Source organism: Lepidothrix coronata, unplaced genomic scaffold (genome assembly GCF_001604755.1).
Source record: "Lepidothrix coronata isolate B3197 unplaced genomic scaffold, Lepidothrix_coronata-1.0 Scaffold4, whole genome shotgun sequence".
Classification (NCBI taxonomy): Eukaryota; Metazoa; Chordata; class Aves; order Passeriformes; family Pipridae; genus Lepidothrix; species Lepidothrix coronata.
Window position 1 is genome coordinate 8410591 of NW_016690184.1, and position 18121 is coordinate 8428711.

The window sequence follows — 18121 nt, forward strand, 5'->3', positions numbered from 1 at the left end:
TTGGCAAATGATAAATGGAACAGGCTTTGTATGAAAACATGAAATAAAGGGTAAGCAGCAAGCTCTCTGGTGAGTTAAAAAGAAATATGTTAGCTAGTTACCCCCCATTACACAATAATAGCCTTTTTTTTTATTTGGTGGGACATATGAAAATAGAAAAAGTTGTCAAAGACTGGAACATCAACAGATAGAAAAACTTCTATCTCAACTGAACTATGCAGCATATAATTATTGAACTAGGGTCAGTGGTACCAGTCACAGACTAACTGACCAGTACAATGTTCAGTAATTTTCAGGATCATGTTTAGAAATGCCAGGCATTCTGGAAGAACTTGGAAGTTGACTGAGCAGCCAAAATAGTCAGTAAGATTAAAATCACATCTTCATTTGTACGAGTTTGCAGGCAACACAATTTTCCATGTAGCTAAGGTGCTTAATACTTACTTTTTTCTTCTATTTTCCTTATAAAACTCAAGCTCACTAAAAGCAACAGCAGGAATATAGCTCCCTGATGTTTCATCACTTCACAATGCCACAGCTCACAAAAATAATGAAGACTGGGAACTGGTGTTTTAAAACAGTCTCTTTCTCTATATACCATGCTTTTATAATTTACATTAGTGATATGGGAATAATTTTTTAAATTTTCTTTTTCCATAAGGCAGAATCACTTCCCATTTTACTTGTGAAGCTACTGGGAGACAGATAAAGAAACATTAACCAGAAACCCTGGCAAAAGTCCAAACAGCAATCACATTCTGCCCACCCAACACTCCCTGTGATCTCACTCAGCTACAGTATCTTCAGATTCCTGCAAGTTTTTCCACATCTTAGTAAACGGTTGCCAGGTTTCACGTCAAGGCATAACAGCTTTCTGTTGAAGGCTAAATCGTTTCCTTATTTCAGTAGGTTGTGTTAATGCTTATACACCTTTTTGACCTTCTCTTTCTTCTTCCCACAGGAGTATTCCAAATCTTGTCTCAGAAGTTCTATAAAATGCATAGGTTGAGATACCTCCTCACACTCCCATGCATAGAACAGCTTGCTTAATTGAAAAGCAGTGGAGCTATTACAAACGAATATTCACACAACTGATCTTTTTTACTGGTCAAAGCAGCAAGCAACTTAGAGATCATGGAAATACTTTTGTCCTCTTTATGCCAGTCAGAACTGTGCTGGTGTACGTCAATAGCAAGAGCACCAGCCTACCGAAAGGGTAGTTGGTTCATTTTATCTGTTATACTTCCCTTCAGGTCTATCCCCGCCTCTGGACAGACAGTGATGTGACCTGTTTCCCCATGTCATATTTCTGCCCATTCTAGCTTTCCTATAACCCAAACCTAGCGTTTTCTTCCTTAAGAAGCAAGAGCTTTCAAGCTCTACCATTTGTCATCAGCCACCGCCCCCAGAACACAGACCTATGATTTAAGAACAGAGATTTAGAGCACACCGCTCTCTTTACTGACATTGCAACTGAATGATGGACTTCCAGTTCTGAGGGAAGGCAAATTGTATGTTTCTCACTGGAGGCATTACTGACTTCTTCACCAAAAGATCCATTCCAGACTCATTTTCAACTGACAATAAAAAGAAGAGAACTTAACAACCCTCTTCCTTTTCGTCCACCATGTACTTTATCTTAGTCAAGTCATTGATTCTATTATTATGCTCTGGCTTTGCAGGCTCCTGTATATGTGTCCATTTGTCTCCTTGAAGACATTGTTACTGTTTCCAGCTCTTTAACACACAATCCTCCTGAGCTGCTCTAAGTGCCTTGGCAAGCTGACCCATCTATCAATAAAATGCTGGAATTTAGTGACATCCTCCTTCAGGATCCCTCAAAATTTTGTCATCTGTGATAACATCATACATATTTTCAGCCTACAGCTGAAATCTAACAGAGTTGGATCCATCCATTTTTAAAGCACTTTTAAACCTTCTAAGAAGCACCTTTAAAAATACATCTGTTTTTCTGTACAGCTTTCTTGATTTCATAAGTAGCTTCAGAGCTTCCATCCAGACTCTTAATGGAAATGAACAATGTTGTAGCTTTCCATAATAACAAGCATCCACCAAACACACAGCATAACAACATGAAATTTTAAGATAAATTTGCATTATAGAATCATTGTTGTCCAATGACTCAGCATTATGTGCAAAGCAACAGAGCTCTATGTAGCTGATAATCTGATTTCTGTAAATTTTTAGCTATGGCCTTGAAGCTTACACCTCACATAAATCAAGCTCTTAATTATAATCTGGATAGAGCTAAGACTGACTCAGAGATGCCAAGGTTTTGGAGGGAAGCAGCCCTATACAAATCATGTTGAATATATATTGCAATATTTGGTTGTGCACAGGGCTAAATATATCTTTTGAGCAGAGCTTGTTTCTCGGTCACAAAGGCAACAGCCTCAGTTAATAAAAAGAAATGGATGTTCTAGAAGTGTATCAGACCTCCCATAAGACTCTTTTTTATGTATATATTCAGGTATACAAAACAAGAGAATTTGTCTTTTCCATAACACACTTGCAGGATGGTGTCTGTTGATAAAGAAGACAAACTCTCAGTTTGTGTTTCACAGTATATTACCTACACAACTACTCGATAATTACAACATAACAGCTACACTTTCAGATTTCAAAATTACTTGGGAAAAGCAGAAAGCTCCAATAGATGAAAACTGGAAAAAAAAAAAAAAAGAGTGGCACCTATGAGGCATTTTGATTCCTAATTACTTCTGTCTTCACCCCTTTCTAGCAGTTGATACATGGGCTACACCAGACCATCTAAACTGGATTCCTGCAATTAAGTGTACATTCACATCTAAATGGTAAATGACTGTATGGGTTTTGCACAGCAAGGTTTTGGTAGCAGGGGGCTACAGGGGTGGCTTCTGTGAGAAGCTGCTAGAACTTCCCTTGTGTTCAACAGATACAAATGCCAGCCAGCCCCAGGACGAATGCACCATTTGCCAAGGCCAAGCCTATGAACAATGGTGGTAGTGTCTTTGGGACAACAGATTTAAAAAGAGGTAGAACAGCAGCTGGAGGGAGAAATGAGACCATATTAGAGCAACAACTGTGCACACACCAAGGTCAGTGAAGAAGAGGGAGGAGGTCTTCCCAGACATTCCCCTGCAGCCTGCGATGAAGACAGTGGTGAGATATGTTCCCCTGCAGCCCACAGAGGTCCATGCTGGAGCAGACATTCACCTGCAGCCCCCAGAGGAACCCCTGCCAGAGTAGTGGATGCCTGAAGGATGCTGTGACCCCATGGGAAGCCTGCACTGGAGCAGGCTCCTAGCAGGACCTGTAGACCCATGGAGACAGGAGCCCATGCAGGAGCAGCTTTGCTGGCAGGACTTGTGATCCCATGAGGGTCACATACTGGAGCAGCCTGTTCCTGAAGAACTGCACCCCATGGAAGGGACACATGGTGGAACAGTTCATGAAGAACCGCAGACTGTGAGACAGACCCGTGTTGGAGAAGTTCATGGAGAACTGTCTTCCATGGGAGGGAACCCACAGAGGAGAACGGGAAAAATGTGAGAGTCCTCTCCCTGAGGAAGAAGGAGCAGCAGAGATAACGTGTGATGGAACTGACCACGGCCTCCATTCCCCATATTCTTGCACTGCTGGGAGGAGGTGGTAGAGAATTGAGAACAAAGTTAAACATGAGAAGGGAGGAGTACGGGGCAAGCATTTTTAAGATTTGGTTTACTTCTCATTATCCTGCTCTGATTTGATTGTTAACAAATTCAACTAATTTCTCCAAGTCAAATCTGTTTTGCCCATGACAGCAATTGGTGAATGATCTCTCCCTATCCTTACTGTTGACTCATGAGCTGCTCATTTGTTTTTCTTCCCTGTTCAGCTGAGAAGGGAAGTGATAGAGCAGCTTTGGTGGGCAGCTGGCATTCAGCCAGGGTCAAACTACTACAATGACATATTTGAACTTCTTTTCTAAGAAAACTGCTTTGAAATGTGTTACCAGATGCTTATGTAACAGGTGGCTTTTGCCATATTCTATGCAAAGGCAACTGCACACAAACAAGTTGTTCCTCTGGCAGATCTTCCCTCTGAAGCAGTGGGAGACTGTATTTTCAGAGAAGGCACTTGCCTGTGTGCTACATGTTCACTGCTTCTCATTTGGAGTTCATGTGTTTTTTGTAATTAAATCTACTTGTGTTTAGGATATGCCCATGTTCGCTCTCTCTGACTTCTCTACTGGAGAACCGCCTTGGAAAAAAAGAAGCATTTACCTCTTCCGAGAAAACGACAACAAATTTTGAAATTCAGGTCAAGGCCACTGCTGTCAAGGTCCTGATTCTCCATCACTGAACACTGAAGTAATGACAAAATCTTGTGTTTTCACAAGTAAGCTCAGCTTGCATTTTTCCCATTCATAGCTTCAGTTTAGGTTTGCACATGATTGATTTTATTCTGTTTCAGGCCAATATAAATGGGCAGCTCCTGTCCACTGGAGGAAATGTAGCCATGCCACGTATCAGACAAGTGAGATATTACCTTCTCATCAGCATGTCCAAAGCAGCCCCAGATATAACAAAACCCTAGCCTAGAAATAAGAGCCTGTGCTACAGATATGGATGAGTCATATGGGGGCACATAAGGACATACAGGTCATCGCTGAATAAGCCCCTGCATATGCAGAGCTGAACACTTCTCAGCCGAGAGACATTATGCTTTAATAAAGTTTATGCAGAATCAGTATGTAAAATTTTTGGTACACGTTCAACAAGGACTTAAAATACTAATTATAGTTCAATAAAAAAATTGTTCCATCTCAGCTTGAGGCCCCAAGAGTTAATGTTAAAAGAAATGGATAATCTCAGTGTCCAAGAAATATGCCTGAACACTTCAGAGCTACTTTTAAAAGATAGTTTACAGTGAACACCAAGTAAGATAACCTGAGTCACATAATATAAATCAACTTAACATGGACGATTAAGTACCAGACAAAAAAACTCCTCTTAATTGAACATAGAAATCTCTGTAATTCTGCAAAGAAATATTCAGATTTGTCTTTGAAACAGTAACTCTCTTAATATCATTTGCTTGACAGCATTTGTTCAATACAGTTTTATAATTTTTTCCAAATTACTCTGCAGCATTTCAGTACATTTATTATGGCTCTTGGTAAATGCACACAAACATAAAAAAACTCCCGTATATATGTGTTATAACCTCTTTTATTTTAAAGTCAATGAAATATTTCTATGCATATTTTACAAAACTACATCTGCTTTCATATACAAGGCTTGGGCACTTATTTCCTACTTAAAATAAATTGTTTTAAATTGAACTTAAAAACTTACATATAATGATCACAATTAAATCAGAAAATAAATCCTATGTCATCCTGGCAATCTATCTGAGTTAGTCAAAACTGGAAAAAGCACATAGTAGGCACTTTTATACTAACTAATCCACAAAAATCAAACCACCTTTATTTTGGGGAAAACAGGAGCAGCCAAAAGAACCTGACACTAACTACACTGGGTTTGCTCACTGTAGTCAAACCCGTCAGTTAAGGGAAACAAAAATTATGGTATTTCCATAGAGATTGAAATGTACTTGCAGTGGTTGCTCCCTACTACTGTCAATGTTCATTCAGAAGTTTCAGAGACATAAACATTGTCAAGCTTCAGAGAAATATTTAAAAAATCTCCTTAATGGTCAAAAAAATTCCTGCAGTATTTAGGAAGCCATCCTTTGTCTGTGAAATATTACAGAATATATATATTCAGATCTATAATTCATTTTAAGGGAGGTCCTTAGCAGGCAAATAATGGTGTGTGATTTTTAAAATGTTTAAAAAGATAAGAAGCTATTTTTACAGCATAAATTGACTTATGTATTTTTCCTTTCTGGGATAGTTTAATAAAAGGTACAATATTTTGAAAGTCATTCCTTCACTCTTGATATTTTCATTTCTTATATGACTATGGCACATATAATTTTGAACCTGTCTTTGTTGCTGTTTGACAGTGCTCCAAGGGAGGGGAATCCATCTTAAATAATCTGTGCATCTTCCCCAGCTCCAAATGCCCAGAACAAATGGAGGAGCTGAGCTGAGCTGGGCTAAACTGAGCTGAGCTAAACTGAGCTGATTTTCCTAAATTTTACTCAGCTGTTTGCTTCAAAAAGGATTGTCAGAAAACACAGGAGCATCTGCAGGTGTTGCCTATCTGCAGCTAACTACCTCTTCTCATAAATGATTTTGAAAGTGTTTTTTATACATACAGACAAACATAAAAACATATGTATCAATATTAAAAAACACCAAATATCAAGGGATACTTTAGTTTGGACCATGCATAGACCTGAGAGACAGCAGTAAGTTTACATTTTGCTTTTCTTGAGTCTTTAGAAACTCATACACTAGAGCCATTAAACTATAATGAATACTGTATTTGTTCATTCTTATGTTTTCTGAGCAACTTGTTGTCTATATCACTAAACTTGTTGCCTTTAGCAAGCTTTCTGTACTTTATTTAGAGACTTTAAATGACAACTTAAATGACAGAGAACAGGCATTCTATGAGAAACCTCTGTTTTCCTCATTTTTTTGAAAGCAAATGAGTTTTCCTTTCAGAGACACTGGCAGGAATTCTTACTGCGATGGTAGAATGAACATTTTTTGTTTTTTTCTTAAACACTGGCTTTATTTCTCAACCAAAGCAGACAGTGTGCTGAAAGCTACCAGTGGCGCTGGGTGCAGCTCCAAAGACTATCAAGAGCTATTTGAAATGAAATTTTGAAATGGCTCAGAAGTTCTTAATCGCAATCTTCTTTCAATGTCATGCATCTGTAAAAGTAAAAATAAAACCATAATCTGTTTAACTCTAAAACTGTTGTTACAGTCTGTGGCCTTATGAATAGCGCCTTGAGAGGGGAAGTACCACTATTGTGGTTTCCCACAATAACAGCAGTGAGATAAAATTTGCTCAACAGCCTCATTTATCATCATAAAAATTCAATATCTAGGACATTTTCTGTTTACTGTGCTTGAACTCAGAGAAAGACGAGATAAGGTTAGAAAAACACATCAGAGATTACTTGTCACTTTAAAGCACCTCCTTGTGTTAACTGTTTTGTGCCGTAGGCTCTAAAATACCAAAACATCCTCCCAGACTGTGCTGAGAAGTAGCAGCTGAGCAGTTCTGTGATAAAGTACACGATAACTCAAGTGAGTGCTAGCTACAAGTGTTTGCAAGTATTAAGAATAATACACTAAGTAAAGCTCAACCATTCCTAAAGCAAAGGGCTGACAGCTTGGGTGGGTGGAGAGCCATAGAGATTAAGAGTGTAATAAGGTAACACAGCTTTCTGTGCAGTGTAATGGAGCTGAAGCAAAAGTGGCAAAACAATGCTCAGAGCAAAAGCAATCTAAAACAAAATTAATCTTCTAGCATCAAACTACTCTCTTCCTTCTTACTGCTTTTTTCATTGCTCCAGGATAAGTATCAAGTGCCTCATTCAATTCCCTTGACCTGAGACATCCTAAGTATGGGTGAGGGATTACAAGCCTGGGACAGAACAAATCAGGGCTGAAAAAAACATGTTCTCCAGTAAACCTGGGGGCAGCGATCTACCAACAAGAAGTGATCTATCCACTTTGGTCCCTCAGTTTCCAGGCTCAAGCTTCCCAAGATTTAACTCTCTACAGTACACCAGAAAAATGTCAATGCAATTGCACAGCTGAAATGAGAGATGAGCCAAAGACAATCTAAAAACTAGAATCAACAGACTGGGAAGCTTAAAAGTTGGCTGCAGTGAGCACCTTAAACTCAGCAGAGAGCTATATAACATACTCTTCTGCTGCTGCTCTCTTCCAGGCTCCTCCAGCTACATAAATCACACGGAAAGATCTTTACAGGCTCAAAACGGAATTGAAAAGTGATTTCAAATATTATGTTACTAAGCAGTAGCACACCACTGGAAAATAAAATGTAATTTATGTCTCAGCACAGATAAGGAGTCTGCTAAGCTAGTCCCAGAGAGCAGTTCTGGAGCACAAGGCAGAACAGAGTTTATTACAGATTATTAGCAACTAAGCATTTCCTTTGTGTGCTTATTACATCCAATGCATATGTATACCAACTAGAATTTTGGCAGTATTGTAATATAATTGAGAGAGAAAATACATTCTCAAAAACACGGGTGTGGTTGAGATCATTTTTGGTTACCTAATTTAAAACAATAGGCTTTTTAAAAGCTATACTGACACAGTATCAGATGTTAAACTGTAACTTTTAGATCACCACAAATATAGCTGCCATGTGTCATACTAGGAAACTCTGCAATTATTTTCAGTTCAAATAGTTTTATTGTAATACAGAATTACAATGTTTCAATTTTTTTTCTAGGCTACTGCCAGAAATATGTCTCAAACAAAATAAAACAAAACTAGTTTTTGTTTTGCTATTACTCCAGTAAGATACATGAAATATCAGTTTTCAATTAGTGTCCTTTTGTTACTCCCTGTTTGACTCATAATCTTCACTATTTTGGATGAAGAGGGATCTTACGCTCAGGAAACAGCACAATTAAATATCATCATTCAAGCTGTCTGCAGATCTTTCCAACTTTTCCCAATAAAAATACAGAAAAACTAGGACCAGTAATTCTAATATTTGCTGTACAGAAAGTGAACATGAGTAGAATGAAACAAGCCAGAAAAAAAAATTCTAAGGCTGACAGACCACTGTAAAGCATCAGTGAAAAGCTTGGGCAAACTTTGTTTGGATTCACAAACTGAGATCTAAACAAGGTTTGCAAGGATAAAAATAAACAAACCAATATTTTCCTGGACAGTGTTTGCCCTCTAGGACAAACACTTGGTGATATTGACTTTCTGGCAAGGAGAATGACAGTTGGAGTCACAGAAGTTTATCAAAAAAGCCATCTTCCTTTCCTCCCACTTGGCAGAATGTAACATTACCTTAGTAAAGCAGGTTTCAGAACTTGGGCTTTTCAAAAACTATGAATTTTTACCTTGTGTGTTGCTATAAAAGCACAGACCCTGGGAATCACCTCAAAATATAGTATCTTCAGCCTGAAATTCTGTTTGCAACCAAAACTGGACATTGTCACATCACCAACTTTGGCACACAGGTGGGCAAACCACAGTCTGCCCAGGCTGGTGCTGGAAGACACCATTCCCTTTGGTTTAGCAAAGCACTGTGACGTTTGCCTTCATCTGTTCCATGGAAATCTGGGGCTGCAAGGCCATAGTCAGAGGGTTTCCAGGGGATGCATGGGGCTTTCCCACTCCACAGCTGACATAACCCTATGCCTGGCTCAATTCCAGGCTCTGCACATGTGCCTCTAGGGTGACAGTTCCTTTACAGAGACAGCCTCACAAAGCTAAAATGACTCAGGAGCAATCAAGCACAATCATGGACGGAATGACAAGGAAAAAGAAAACTCTGATATTCTGTGTACTCCAAGAAAAAACCCTTCCTGAGTTTACTTATTCATACCTGACTTCATACTTGACAGCCATTTATCACTTCCTACCTCTACCCCAACACACAAATTAAAGGGAATCCTGAATGCACAACCTGGGACTGAGTGCATACAGAAACAATGTAGGACATACAGCTTTGGCATACACGAAGAGACTCCTATTTAATCTATCATGTGTAAAGCAGAGAAGATTTTACCACAGATTACTGGCAATGTAATGGACAAGAAATACATCCTGCTGGATTAGACAACAAAAATGTTGATTTCTTAATAGGAAATATACGGACCATTCAACTGCATGGATAACTAGTACTGGCCAATTCTTGAAATTACTAATTGTTGCAATCTCACTGTGTTAGTATCCAGGAGATTCTTCAATTTTATGGCCTCTGAATGGACAAAAGAATAACAATTCTGCCCCGGGTATTAAAATAACATGTTGAAACAATCAATGGCTAGTGTCATACCCAAATGTTTACCATACACAGATCCCCCGTTTCCAAGCTCACAAGACACAAAGTGAGCAGATAATACAGGTGCATACTTATTTCCTAACATCTAGAGGAGTTTTCAGCAGTTGTACATCAGTGTAACTCCACTAAAATCTATTACTTGATTTTGGCTTATGTCCATGTTCTTTCTGGCTCCAAAATTCTACAATAACATTATTTTTCAGTAAACATAACTCAGGAACACTAATTAAACAGGCCTTAACTAAAAATAGGAAGTATGGACAAACAAAAGCTACCTGATTTCATGTTACAAACTGTTTAGGACACTCAGTCCCACTAAGACAATGATTCTTCTATAGCTGCCAAAACAAACACAGATTCAGTTACACTTACTGCTCAACAGCTGGTTACTTTAGATTTGCATCAATACACAACTGATGGATTATGTAACTACAAGGGAAGACAGAAGCATCGTAAAAATATCATCGTGAATTCTGTGTACTGCATTTGTAAAAATCCTAGTCTCCAGACACATAATAGATACATATCACAATGTAACATGCCTGCAACAATGTTTTCTTAGGAAAACTTCTGTGAGTGCTTCTGTGAGTAACATACAGAAGAACACTGGAGAAAACTCTGAATGCTTCACTCCAAATTTTATAGGTTTTCACCACTGGAAATCTTTACTTTTTGTTGAAGATTTTTATTGTTTTTTTAAGCCAACAAAATTTTATATAATGATTCTAACTTCTCCAGCCTAAGTTGATGAAATTTCTTTAAACATCTAATTTAATTTAAACAGTGATTCATTGTTTAAAGATCCAATGACATTTCCTGCCTTGATGTAAATTTAATACAATTGAAAGAAACTGAGCACTACAAGAAGTCATCCATTGCTATATTTAATATAATGGAGAGTCATGTAACCACAGACTATAAACCTGAAAGGGTTTATGGGCCCCAGGAATCTCTCTTTCTCCTAAAAGTAACACCTTTATACTGAAATAGCACCTATTCCTTACCTGAAAAGAGTTCATGCATCGAAGCGAAGGTGGAAGAGATGCGGTGCTCAAACCCAGCATTAGCAGTAATTCCAAACATGTTTCTGATGGAAACTTTAAAGGATGAACTCCCATATCATTTTCCCATGCATCAGCAAAGCTATAAAGTTTAAAAAAAAAAAATACCTTTTTCATTTTCTTAAAATATATCTAAACCATAAGTTTCAAGTATTAGAATTTGTCTTATTATCATGAAAAAAAGCCTCCTTTCACATTTTCCTTGTAAAAGTCAGTGTGTTTTACCAAAAGACAAGGTGAATTTAGATGGAGTACCTTAACCATATCACCAACTGTTAAAAACAATGTGAAAGGAAAACTTAGCATACATAAAAGAAATTCACTCATGTTTCTAATGCAAAGTTTCATTCCTTTGGAACACAATTTCATTTGTCACTGGCAATTTCCCAAACTGATGTTTATGATGCTCACACTGCAAACTTACTAACAGTCTACACCAAGCAAAAACTCAATTCCAGTTCATTTTATACAGCTTTCTGCTTTAGATGTATTAAAAGAATAAAGATTTCTACAGCTTTAAGAATTAAGATTTCTAAAGCACATTCCTATAATCTGTTCCCACTACTGCATGCTGAAGAACAAGATTAGTTCAACCAGATTTACTCAAAACACAAGATCATTCCACTTCCTATTGTTCACGCTTATTTCTTCCATAATGTACAAACTGCTAGACTGATCAGTAATCCAGTTACTCTAATAATTTTACCTTCCATATTATGCTCATGAGCAGCCAGTAGCAGATACTCCCAAGTAAGATGGATGCCAATTATTCTCAGCAGACCTGAGAGCGTCACTTTGGAAGACAATGCTAGCTAGCCTTCCATGTCCAAGACTTCAAAATTTCAATAAATAATTTTAGAATCAGCTTTCACTTTTAAATTCCCACAGCTCTTCCAGCTGAACCACTGCTTGTGAAAATATCAGCTTATTTTAATGTACTATCTAGAAGTAGCTGCATTTTTTAAACACCCAGAAGAGCAGTCATGACTCCAATATTCAGAATGGTGAAAACTGGGCAAATATTGTCTTCACACTATCTGTTTCCTTCTGGACAGTTCTCATTCTCTCAGGTTTCTCAAATCCAACAATTCTCTGTAAAGTCCTGCTTCTTACACATAGGCTTGCTTATACACTTATTGTACATAGCACCTTCTTAGCTCTTCTACAAGACAATCCTACTTAGCATAATTTACACATCTTTCTTCAAAGAGTGGGTGTATTTTCACTTTCTTATGTCCACTTGTTTGAAATGGCCTCTTGAATTTCAACTATTTGAGGTTTTTCTTTCCTAATATCTACATTTTTTCCTCCTTCCTCACTTATCTACAGGTATGTAAGAATCCAATTCTGCTTCAGTACATAGAAGCAAGACCTACAATGCACTCAAGGTCAGAGGGGCTTCAATCTCCCTAAAAAAAGGAGTGCTTTCTCTCACTCTGTTTATTTTTTTTAATCCACAATAAAAGACAAAGAGAATCGTATCATAACTAGATTACCAAATACACCATGTCTTTTCTCAACCTTCACTAGAGTGGGTCACTTTGACAAAAGAAGGTCTAAGCTTTACATGGCAAGGAGAAGAAGGAAGGCAGTTTGGTCTAGGCACCCTCTGACTCCTCTAATGGCAGTGCACCATTTAAGATCTCCACATATGTCTGAGATGCTACAAAAGGACAGAGGCCAAAACCTGTCAAACATTAACAGCCATTATAATATGTACTATCTCACTGGACAATTATACTGTGCCACACAGATCTGGAAAAGCTGTTAAAAGCTACCACAAAAGAAACCCCCAACTGTCTTCTAGGACTGGAAGGTGAAAAGTTCAGAAGACACTCTGGAGTATTTTCACTACTGAAAGATACAAGCCTTCAGTTAAGTCCCAAATACTATATCTGTATTGAAAGGAAGCAGGATTCTTTTACAAGACTACACAAGAGATCAAGCCCAGAAGAGGTAGCCCTGGTCCAGAGATCCAGGTTGGATGGGGCTCTGAGCAACCTGGTCTAGTGGAAAGTTTCCCTGCCCGCAGTAGGGGGGATTGGAACTAGATGACCTTTAAGGTCCCTTCCAACCCAAACCATTCTATGATTCTATAAATATTCCAGAAGGAACACTCAATGCTCAGTGATGAGCACTGAGCAGCCAGTAACCAAGGAGTCTTGTTAACTGTAATCCAGAACTGAGTTTTATATTTCTTTATCAGTTTGTAATTTCATTTCCACACATAATTTGAAACTTACCTTTATATGTTCCTTACTCAGTGTTTGTTCTACATTTTTTACAACGTGGTGATAGAGGCAAATTTAGGTGAAGCTAGTAAAATTGGGGCTTTCTATTTTTCAGAAATCAGCAAGTCTAAACAAAGCACTGTGCAGGCATCTTCAAACACAGCTAGAAAATTTGGAGATTGGAGGTGATATGCTAAGGTTCTGGGTCTTGGGAAGGTGTTTCCACAGATCAACACCCTCTCTGCAAAGAAACTTTTCAGAACTCCAAGCAATATTCAAAACATCACAACTTACTTTAGTACCCTGATTCTATTCTTGTGTTTTGATTTGAGGATTTTTTGGAGATATCTTCTTGTTTTAAAGTCCAACTAGTACAGCCCTGACACTGAACAAGGGCTTTTTTTTGTGGCTGTTGGTTTATTTGAGGGAAAGAATGTTTGCATAAAGACATTTGGCCTAACTATATTGCAATTCTTGTTTATTAATTGCTCGGTTATTAGTATTTCCTGAAATGATTCCAGTGTATTCCCTTACTACAAACAAACCATGTGTATCCTAGCACTTACTGCTCCAGGAACACTCATGTTAGGAATTAGTCTTTGCTACTTGTCTTTTAGCAGCATTTAACACAAGTGGTTGTGGGAAGTCACTGTTTTATTAGATCCTTTCTCTTTGTTCTTTTTTAACTCTATTATTTTTAGAAGCATTTTTCCCTAATCTTTATAGTAGAGGAAGGAGAAAAGCACCTATGCTTAAAACAAAAGCAAAACAAAACATGAAGAACCCACTGTTTTTCACCTTAGTTTCACAGTTTTTCTGTGTAAGGAGAGTTGTCTCACTTCCAGTACAGGACAGAAGACAGCTTGCTTTCCATTTACTGGAAGAGGTAGATTGGTTGCTAATGCTCCCCAGGAGAGTGAGCATTCACAGAGGACAACTCAGCCCATCAGCTCAGTGTTTCCTCCCAGACTAATCTGAAATGCCAACAGAGCTCCTCAAATATGCAAACAAAACTGTGTTTTGCTCTCTTGATCTTAATGGAAAAACAAAAAAAATTCAATTTGATATTAAGACAGGGCAAATTGTCAGAAGGAGATTTTGGAAGGGCTCAAGAAGAAGACAAGAAAGAAAGGTGTAGGACTCAGATGTGGTAACTCTGAGTTACCATTACTCTGCATGGTAACTTCGGATGTAGGGCTTTGCATCCGTGTGCTCTCTTCTTAATACTTTTACTCAGCAATGAATTCTTGCTTCTAAGCTTCCCTTGAGTGAAAGCAGTGTGAATAAAGGCAGAAGACAGCATAATTCCCAAAGAAGACAGCACAGCTTGCTATGCTGGCTGAAAGAAGTAAGGGAGAGATAAGACGTTAGCTGGAGGAAGGTAGGAAGGTGAGGGTAACAAAATAAATAATGCTCTTCTTCCTTCAGCAAACATTCATCTTTTCTGCAATGCAAAGAAGCCTTGAGATTCTGGACTTCATAGTCTGATAAAAGAAAAAATTATGACTCTCAGTATCAAAAAAAATTCATAAATTCTACAAAGATTCCCTAAGTCATTGTGGGGTGAAAGACTGGATCTACTTTGGACTAATTTTATGATAAGTAAAATCTCACCACTACCTACTGACCTTGACAGTGTTTGAGGGAGACATGAGTCAGCTTTAGAAAACAGGCTTTAAAATAGTAAGATGTAGTAAAACATACTCAGTAAAATGGTCCAAACTAAGAGCATGTTCTGAGTTAAGAAAAGGACATGTCAGAGTGCATTTTTTCACAGGACATTGAATCCACCTCTGTAAATCACCATCATCATCCAGTTTTGTCTGTCAGTGATCTCACCAACAGGAAAACACAAATAATTCTAAGCATTTTGTCTGTCTGTCCATTTGTTCAATATTCTCCTTGTTTTCTTTATCCCACTCTTTCCCAGAACTTGTATTAACCCTCTTAGCTTATTTCAACCAACTTTTCTTAAGAAAGATCACAAATAAATTAGGTTTGGGGAAGTTTCATGTTTTCTTGAAAATCAGTGTCTGAGTAGTGAGAAGAAATGCACATTAGTTACTCCACAGAGAAAAGCTGCCGATGGAACGCAGCAACATACATACTGGCTAATCAAGTGATGTTTACCTGGGAGAATATTAGCATAAACTCAATAATATGACATTTCTATCTAACAAAACCAACTACTATAAGCAAAGTAAACATGTTCTTCACAGCCCACTCCATAATGAGTGAGCCAAACTGAGAGACTAGGTAGGTGCTTTCACTTAAGTGCAGTCAATTTTGTGGGTTCAGGACAACTGAAAAAAAAAAATCTTAAAATTTTGAGGCAAGAAGAAAGATTGCTGATAACAGAATTGATCACCAGTAAGAACAACAGTCAGAGCTGTTCCCAGTGTTAACCAAACGTGAGATGCTGCCTCTGCAAATTAAAGCAAAACCTGAAACCCACTCCTACTGTTCCATCTAAGAGATATCTATTAGTCTCACCCACGAAAATACAACAAATAGACTTAAGATTAAAAGGTATAATTAGAACCTTCATATAACTTTAATTTTAGAAAGACAGAACCACATATAATGAATGCTAATAAAACTTTAATATATTTCTGGCAAACACTTCAGAACTCAACTAAAGCTGTACAGAAAGTGAAGAAGTAAAACTCTGCTTAAGGGGAAGATACTTGGCTACTGTTCTAGATACTGATGAGAAATAACTATGTGCTAAACTGTTATGAATGGAGCATTCAAAACAAGTAAGAAATAAAGATGACAGGCTGAGATTATCTTCCCCCTTATCTTTTTCAACGCTTTCTCTAAGGAATGGGTTGCTTGAAGGAGAATCTTAGAATATGACATGATTGCCACATTCCCAATAACCAGCCAAAGAAATACAGCTAGGAAAGTAAAATTCCTGTACTAATATGTATAAAATGTTTTAAAAAATTAAGTGGCATTTTCCAAGCTGTTTAGCTGATAATAATGGGAAATCCAGGAATATTTTGATTTCTTTAAAAACTAAAAAGAAATCAGTAAATGCTATCTGAAATTCAACCAATTTAAAATCTGAAAGCAGAGATAAGCAGAACTTGAAAACAACTACTCAGAAAAGACTAAAGATAAGACAGTTACTTCTGCAGCAGAAATAATTGATCACATTTTTAGATGATGTTTTACATTTGACTCACCATGCATCAGAGAACGATATTTCTCCACTACTGACTATGGAATTGATCCCAATGAATTGCCTACATAAGTCAGAGTAACATTTCAAAACTATGTCCTTAAAAGAAAGGTTTAAGACTCCAAAATATTGAAATACTTTTATTTCCTAATTCCCTGATATAAAAACTAGTAAACAAACACAGTCATCCATAACGTCGTGGAACCCACCCACAATGTCCTAAGTCTTCAGGAAAAATGCAATATTCATGGTATGTCAGTGAATGAAAAGAATTCTTTGTATTTCAAAACCAGGAAAAAATAACAAGGATTCTCACAAGATTTTGAAAAACTGAACCAAACTTCTGACTACACCGCAATGAAGAAATCTGTGACTTCTTTCAAAAGAAAAGTGCTAAAAGCCATTTATCAGCAGTAATCACCCTCCGTCGTGCATGAGATTCACTTCAAAATGCAACTGAGCCGTCTCATCAACAGACAAAATAAGTCTGCTTTGGAAGAGGAACAGCGCACCCCCCCCCTCTGATTTAGCAGGCTGCTTCTATAAATACATTAACTGTAGGTAGTGTACAGAGGTCAAAACTAGAAAATGAAAAAGCTCTTACTCAGGGCACTACTCAGTGTTGCCGAGGCACTATATTAACTTGACTTTATTAGTTATGATCCAGGTAAATGCACTCTGCATTTAGGACTCCCAATGACATGAAACCCTTGACAGAGATTACTATGTTAGCTACAGCTTCAGCACTTTGCTGAATCAAGCCTGTGCTGAAGAATCCAATATAAAAGCTGACAGAAGCTCAGCCCTGACTCTCAGAGCTCACTGAATGTTGTTAAAGCTGCCCTTTCCACAAGCTACAGCACTGACAGAAATGACAGATGACTTTACTGAACCAAAGGACAAACCTGCTAAATTAAATAACTATTTGTAAAAATGATTTAATCTAAAAACAATTCTAAATTATGGTTGATGATGTGCCTATATACTTAACGTACCGAGAGGCTAAGGTATTTATACTTTTAATTATCCTTACAGTGATCTAAAAATGACATAAAAATCAATGCATGCTCATTACTGTAGACAAAATTAAATAATATGGAACACCAGGAAGTGTGGTACTTTCACAGCCTACAGCAAATTCCTATGGAAAAAAACTTGCTTTACAGAATCACTGCTTCCCTCCTAAAACAAACATCTGTGGTCATGTTCTAATGCAGTTCATTATTCATTCTCAACAGCTGGGAATGTCAAGCATGGGTTTTGAGCACACTAGTAAAGATCCCTGGAATCTTTACTAGTCGCATGGTATCCCAAACCATCAGGTATTAAGTCTCTCATAAGAGATAAAAAAGGGAAGAAGTGAAATTTAACCCACTGGTGTCCTTGCAAGGGAACGAGCAAGAGAAGAACAACATATCTATGGAAGTAAGAAGACAGAGAGCATGCATTATATTTTTTGCAATGGACTACAGTGGTCAACAACAGAAGCTCCATCTCTTAAGTTTTAAACCTTTTCTCCAGTCTTAGCACTACAGAGACAGGATTTCACTTAACTGAATTTCTATACTTTCAAGGAGTCTCAAATACTCTCTTCTGCAAAGCATTCTTATCAGAAAATTACTGATATGTAATCCTTGTAATAAAGTGAATTATATATAGTACACCATACATATA

At 37.6% G+C, this 18121-nt stretch overlaps 1 protein-coding gene across 4 annotated transcripts in view; it reads right to left on the minus strand.

Annotated features, from left to right (window-relative positions):
• UBE3D (ubiquitin protein ligase E3D) overlaps nucleotides 1-18121 on the minus strand; it is an 81398-nt gene that overhangs the window by 23758 nt on the left and 39519 nt on the right. For 2 of the 4 annotated variants that reach the window (XM_017825027.1, XM_017825017.1), the window contains exon 9: nucleotides 10973-11111. The exons of 1 other annotated variant lie outside the window; for it this stretch is intronic. In XM_017825027.1, the coding sequence (XP_017680516.1) occupies nucleotides 10973-11111 (139 nt within the window). Of the gene's footprint in view, nucleotides 1-6433; nucleotides 6833-10972; nucleotides 11112-18121 lie in introns of those variants that run through there. One more of the 4 variants, XM_017825007.1, reaches the window with a different exon arrangement.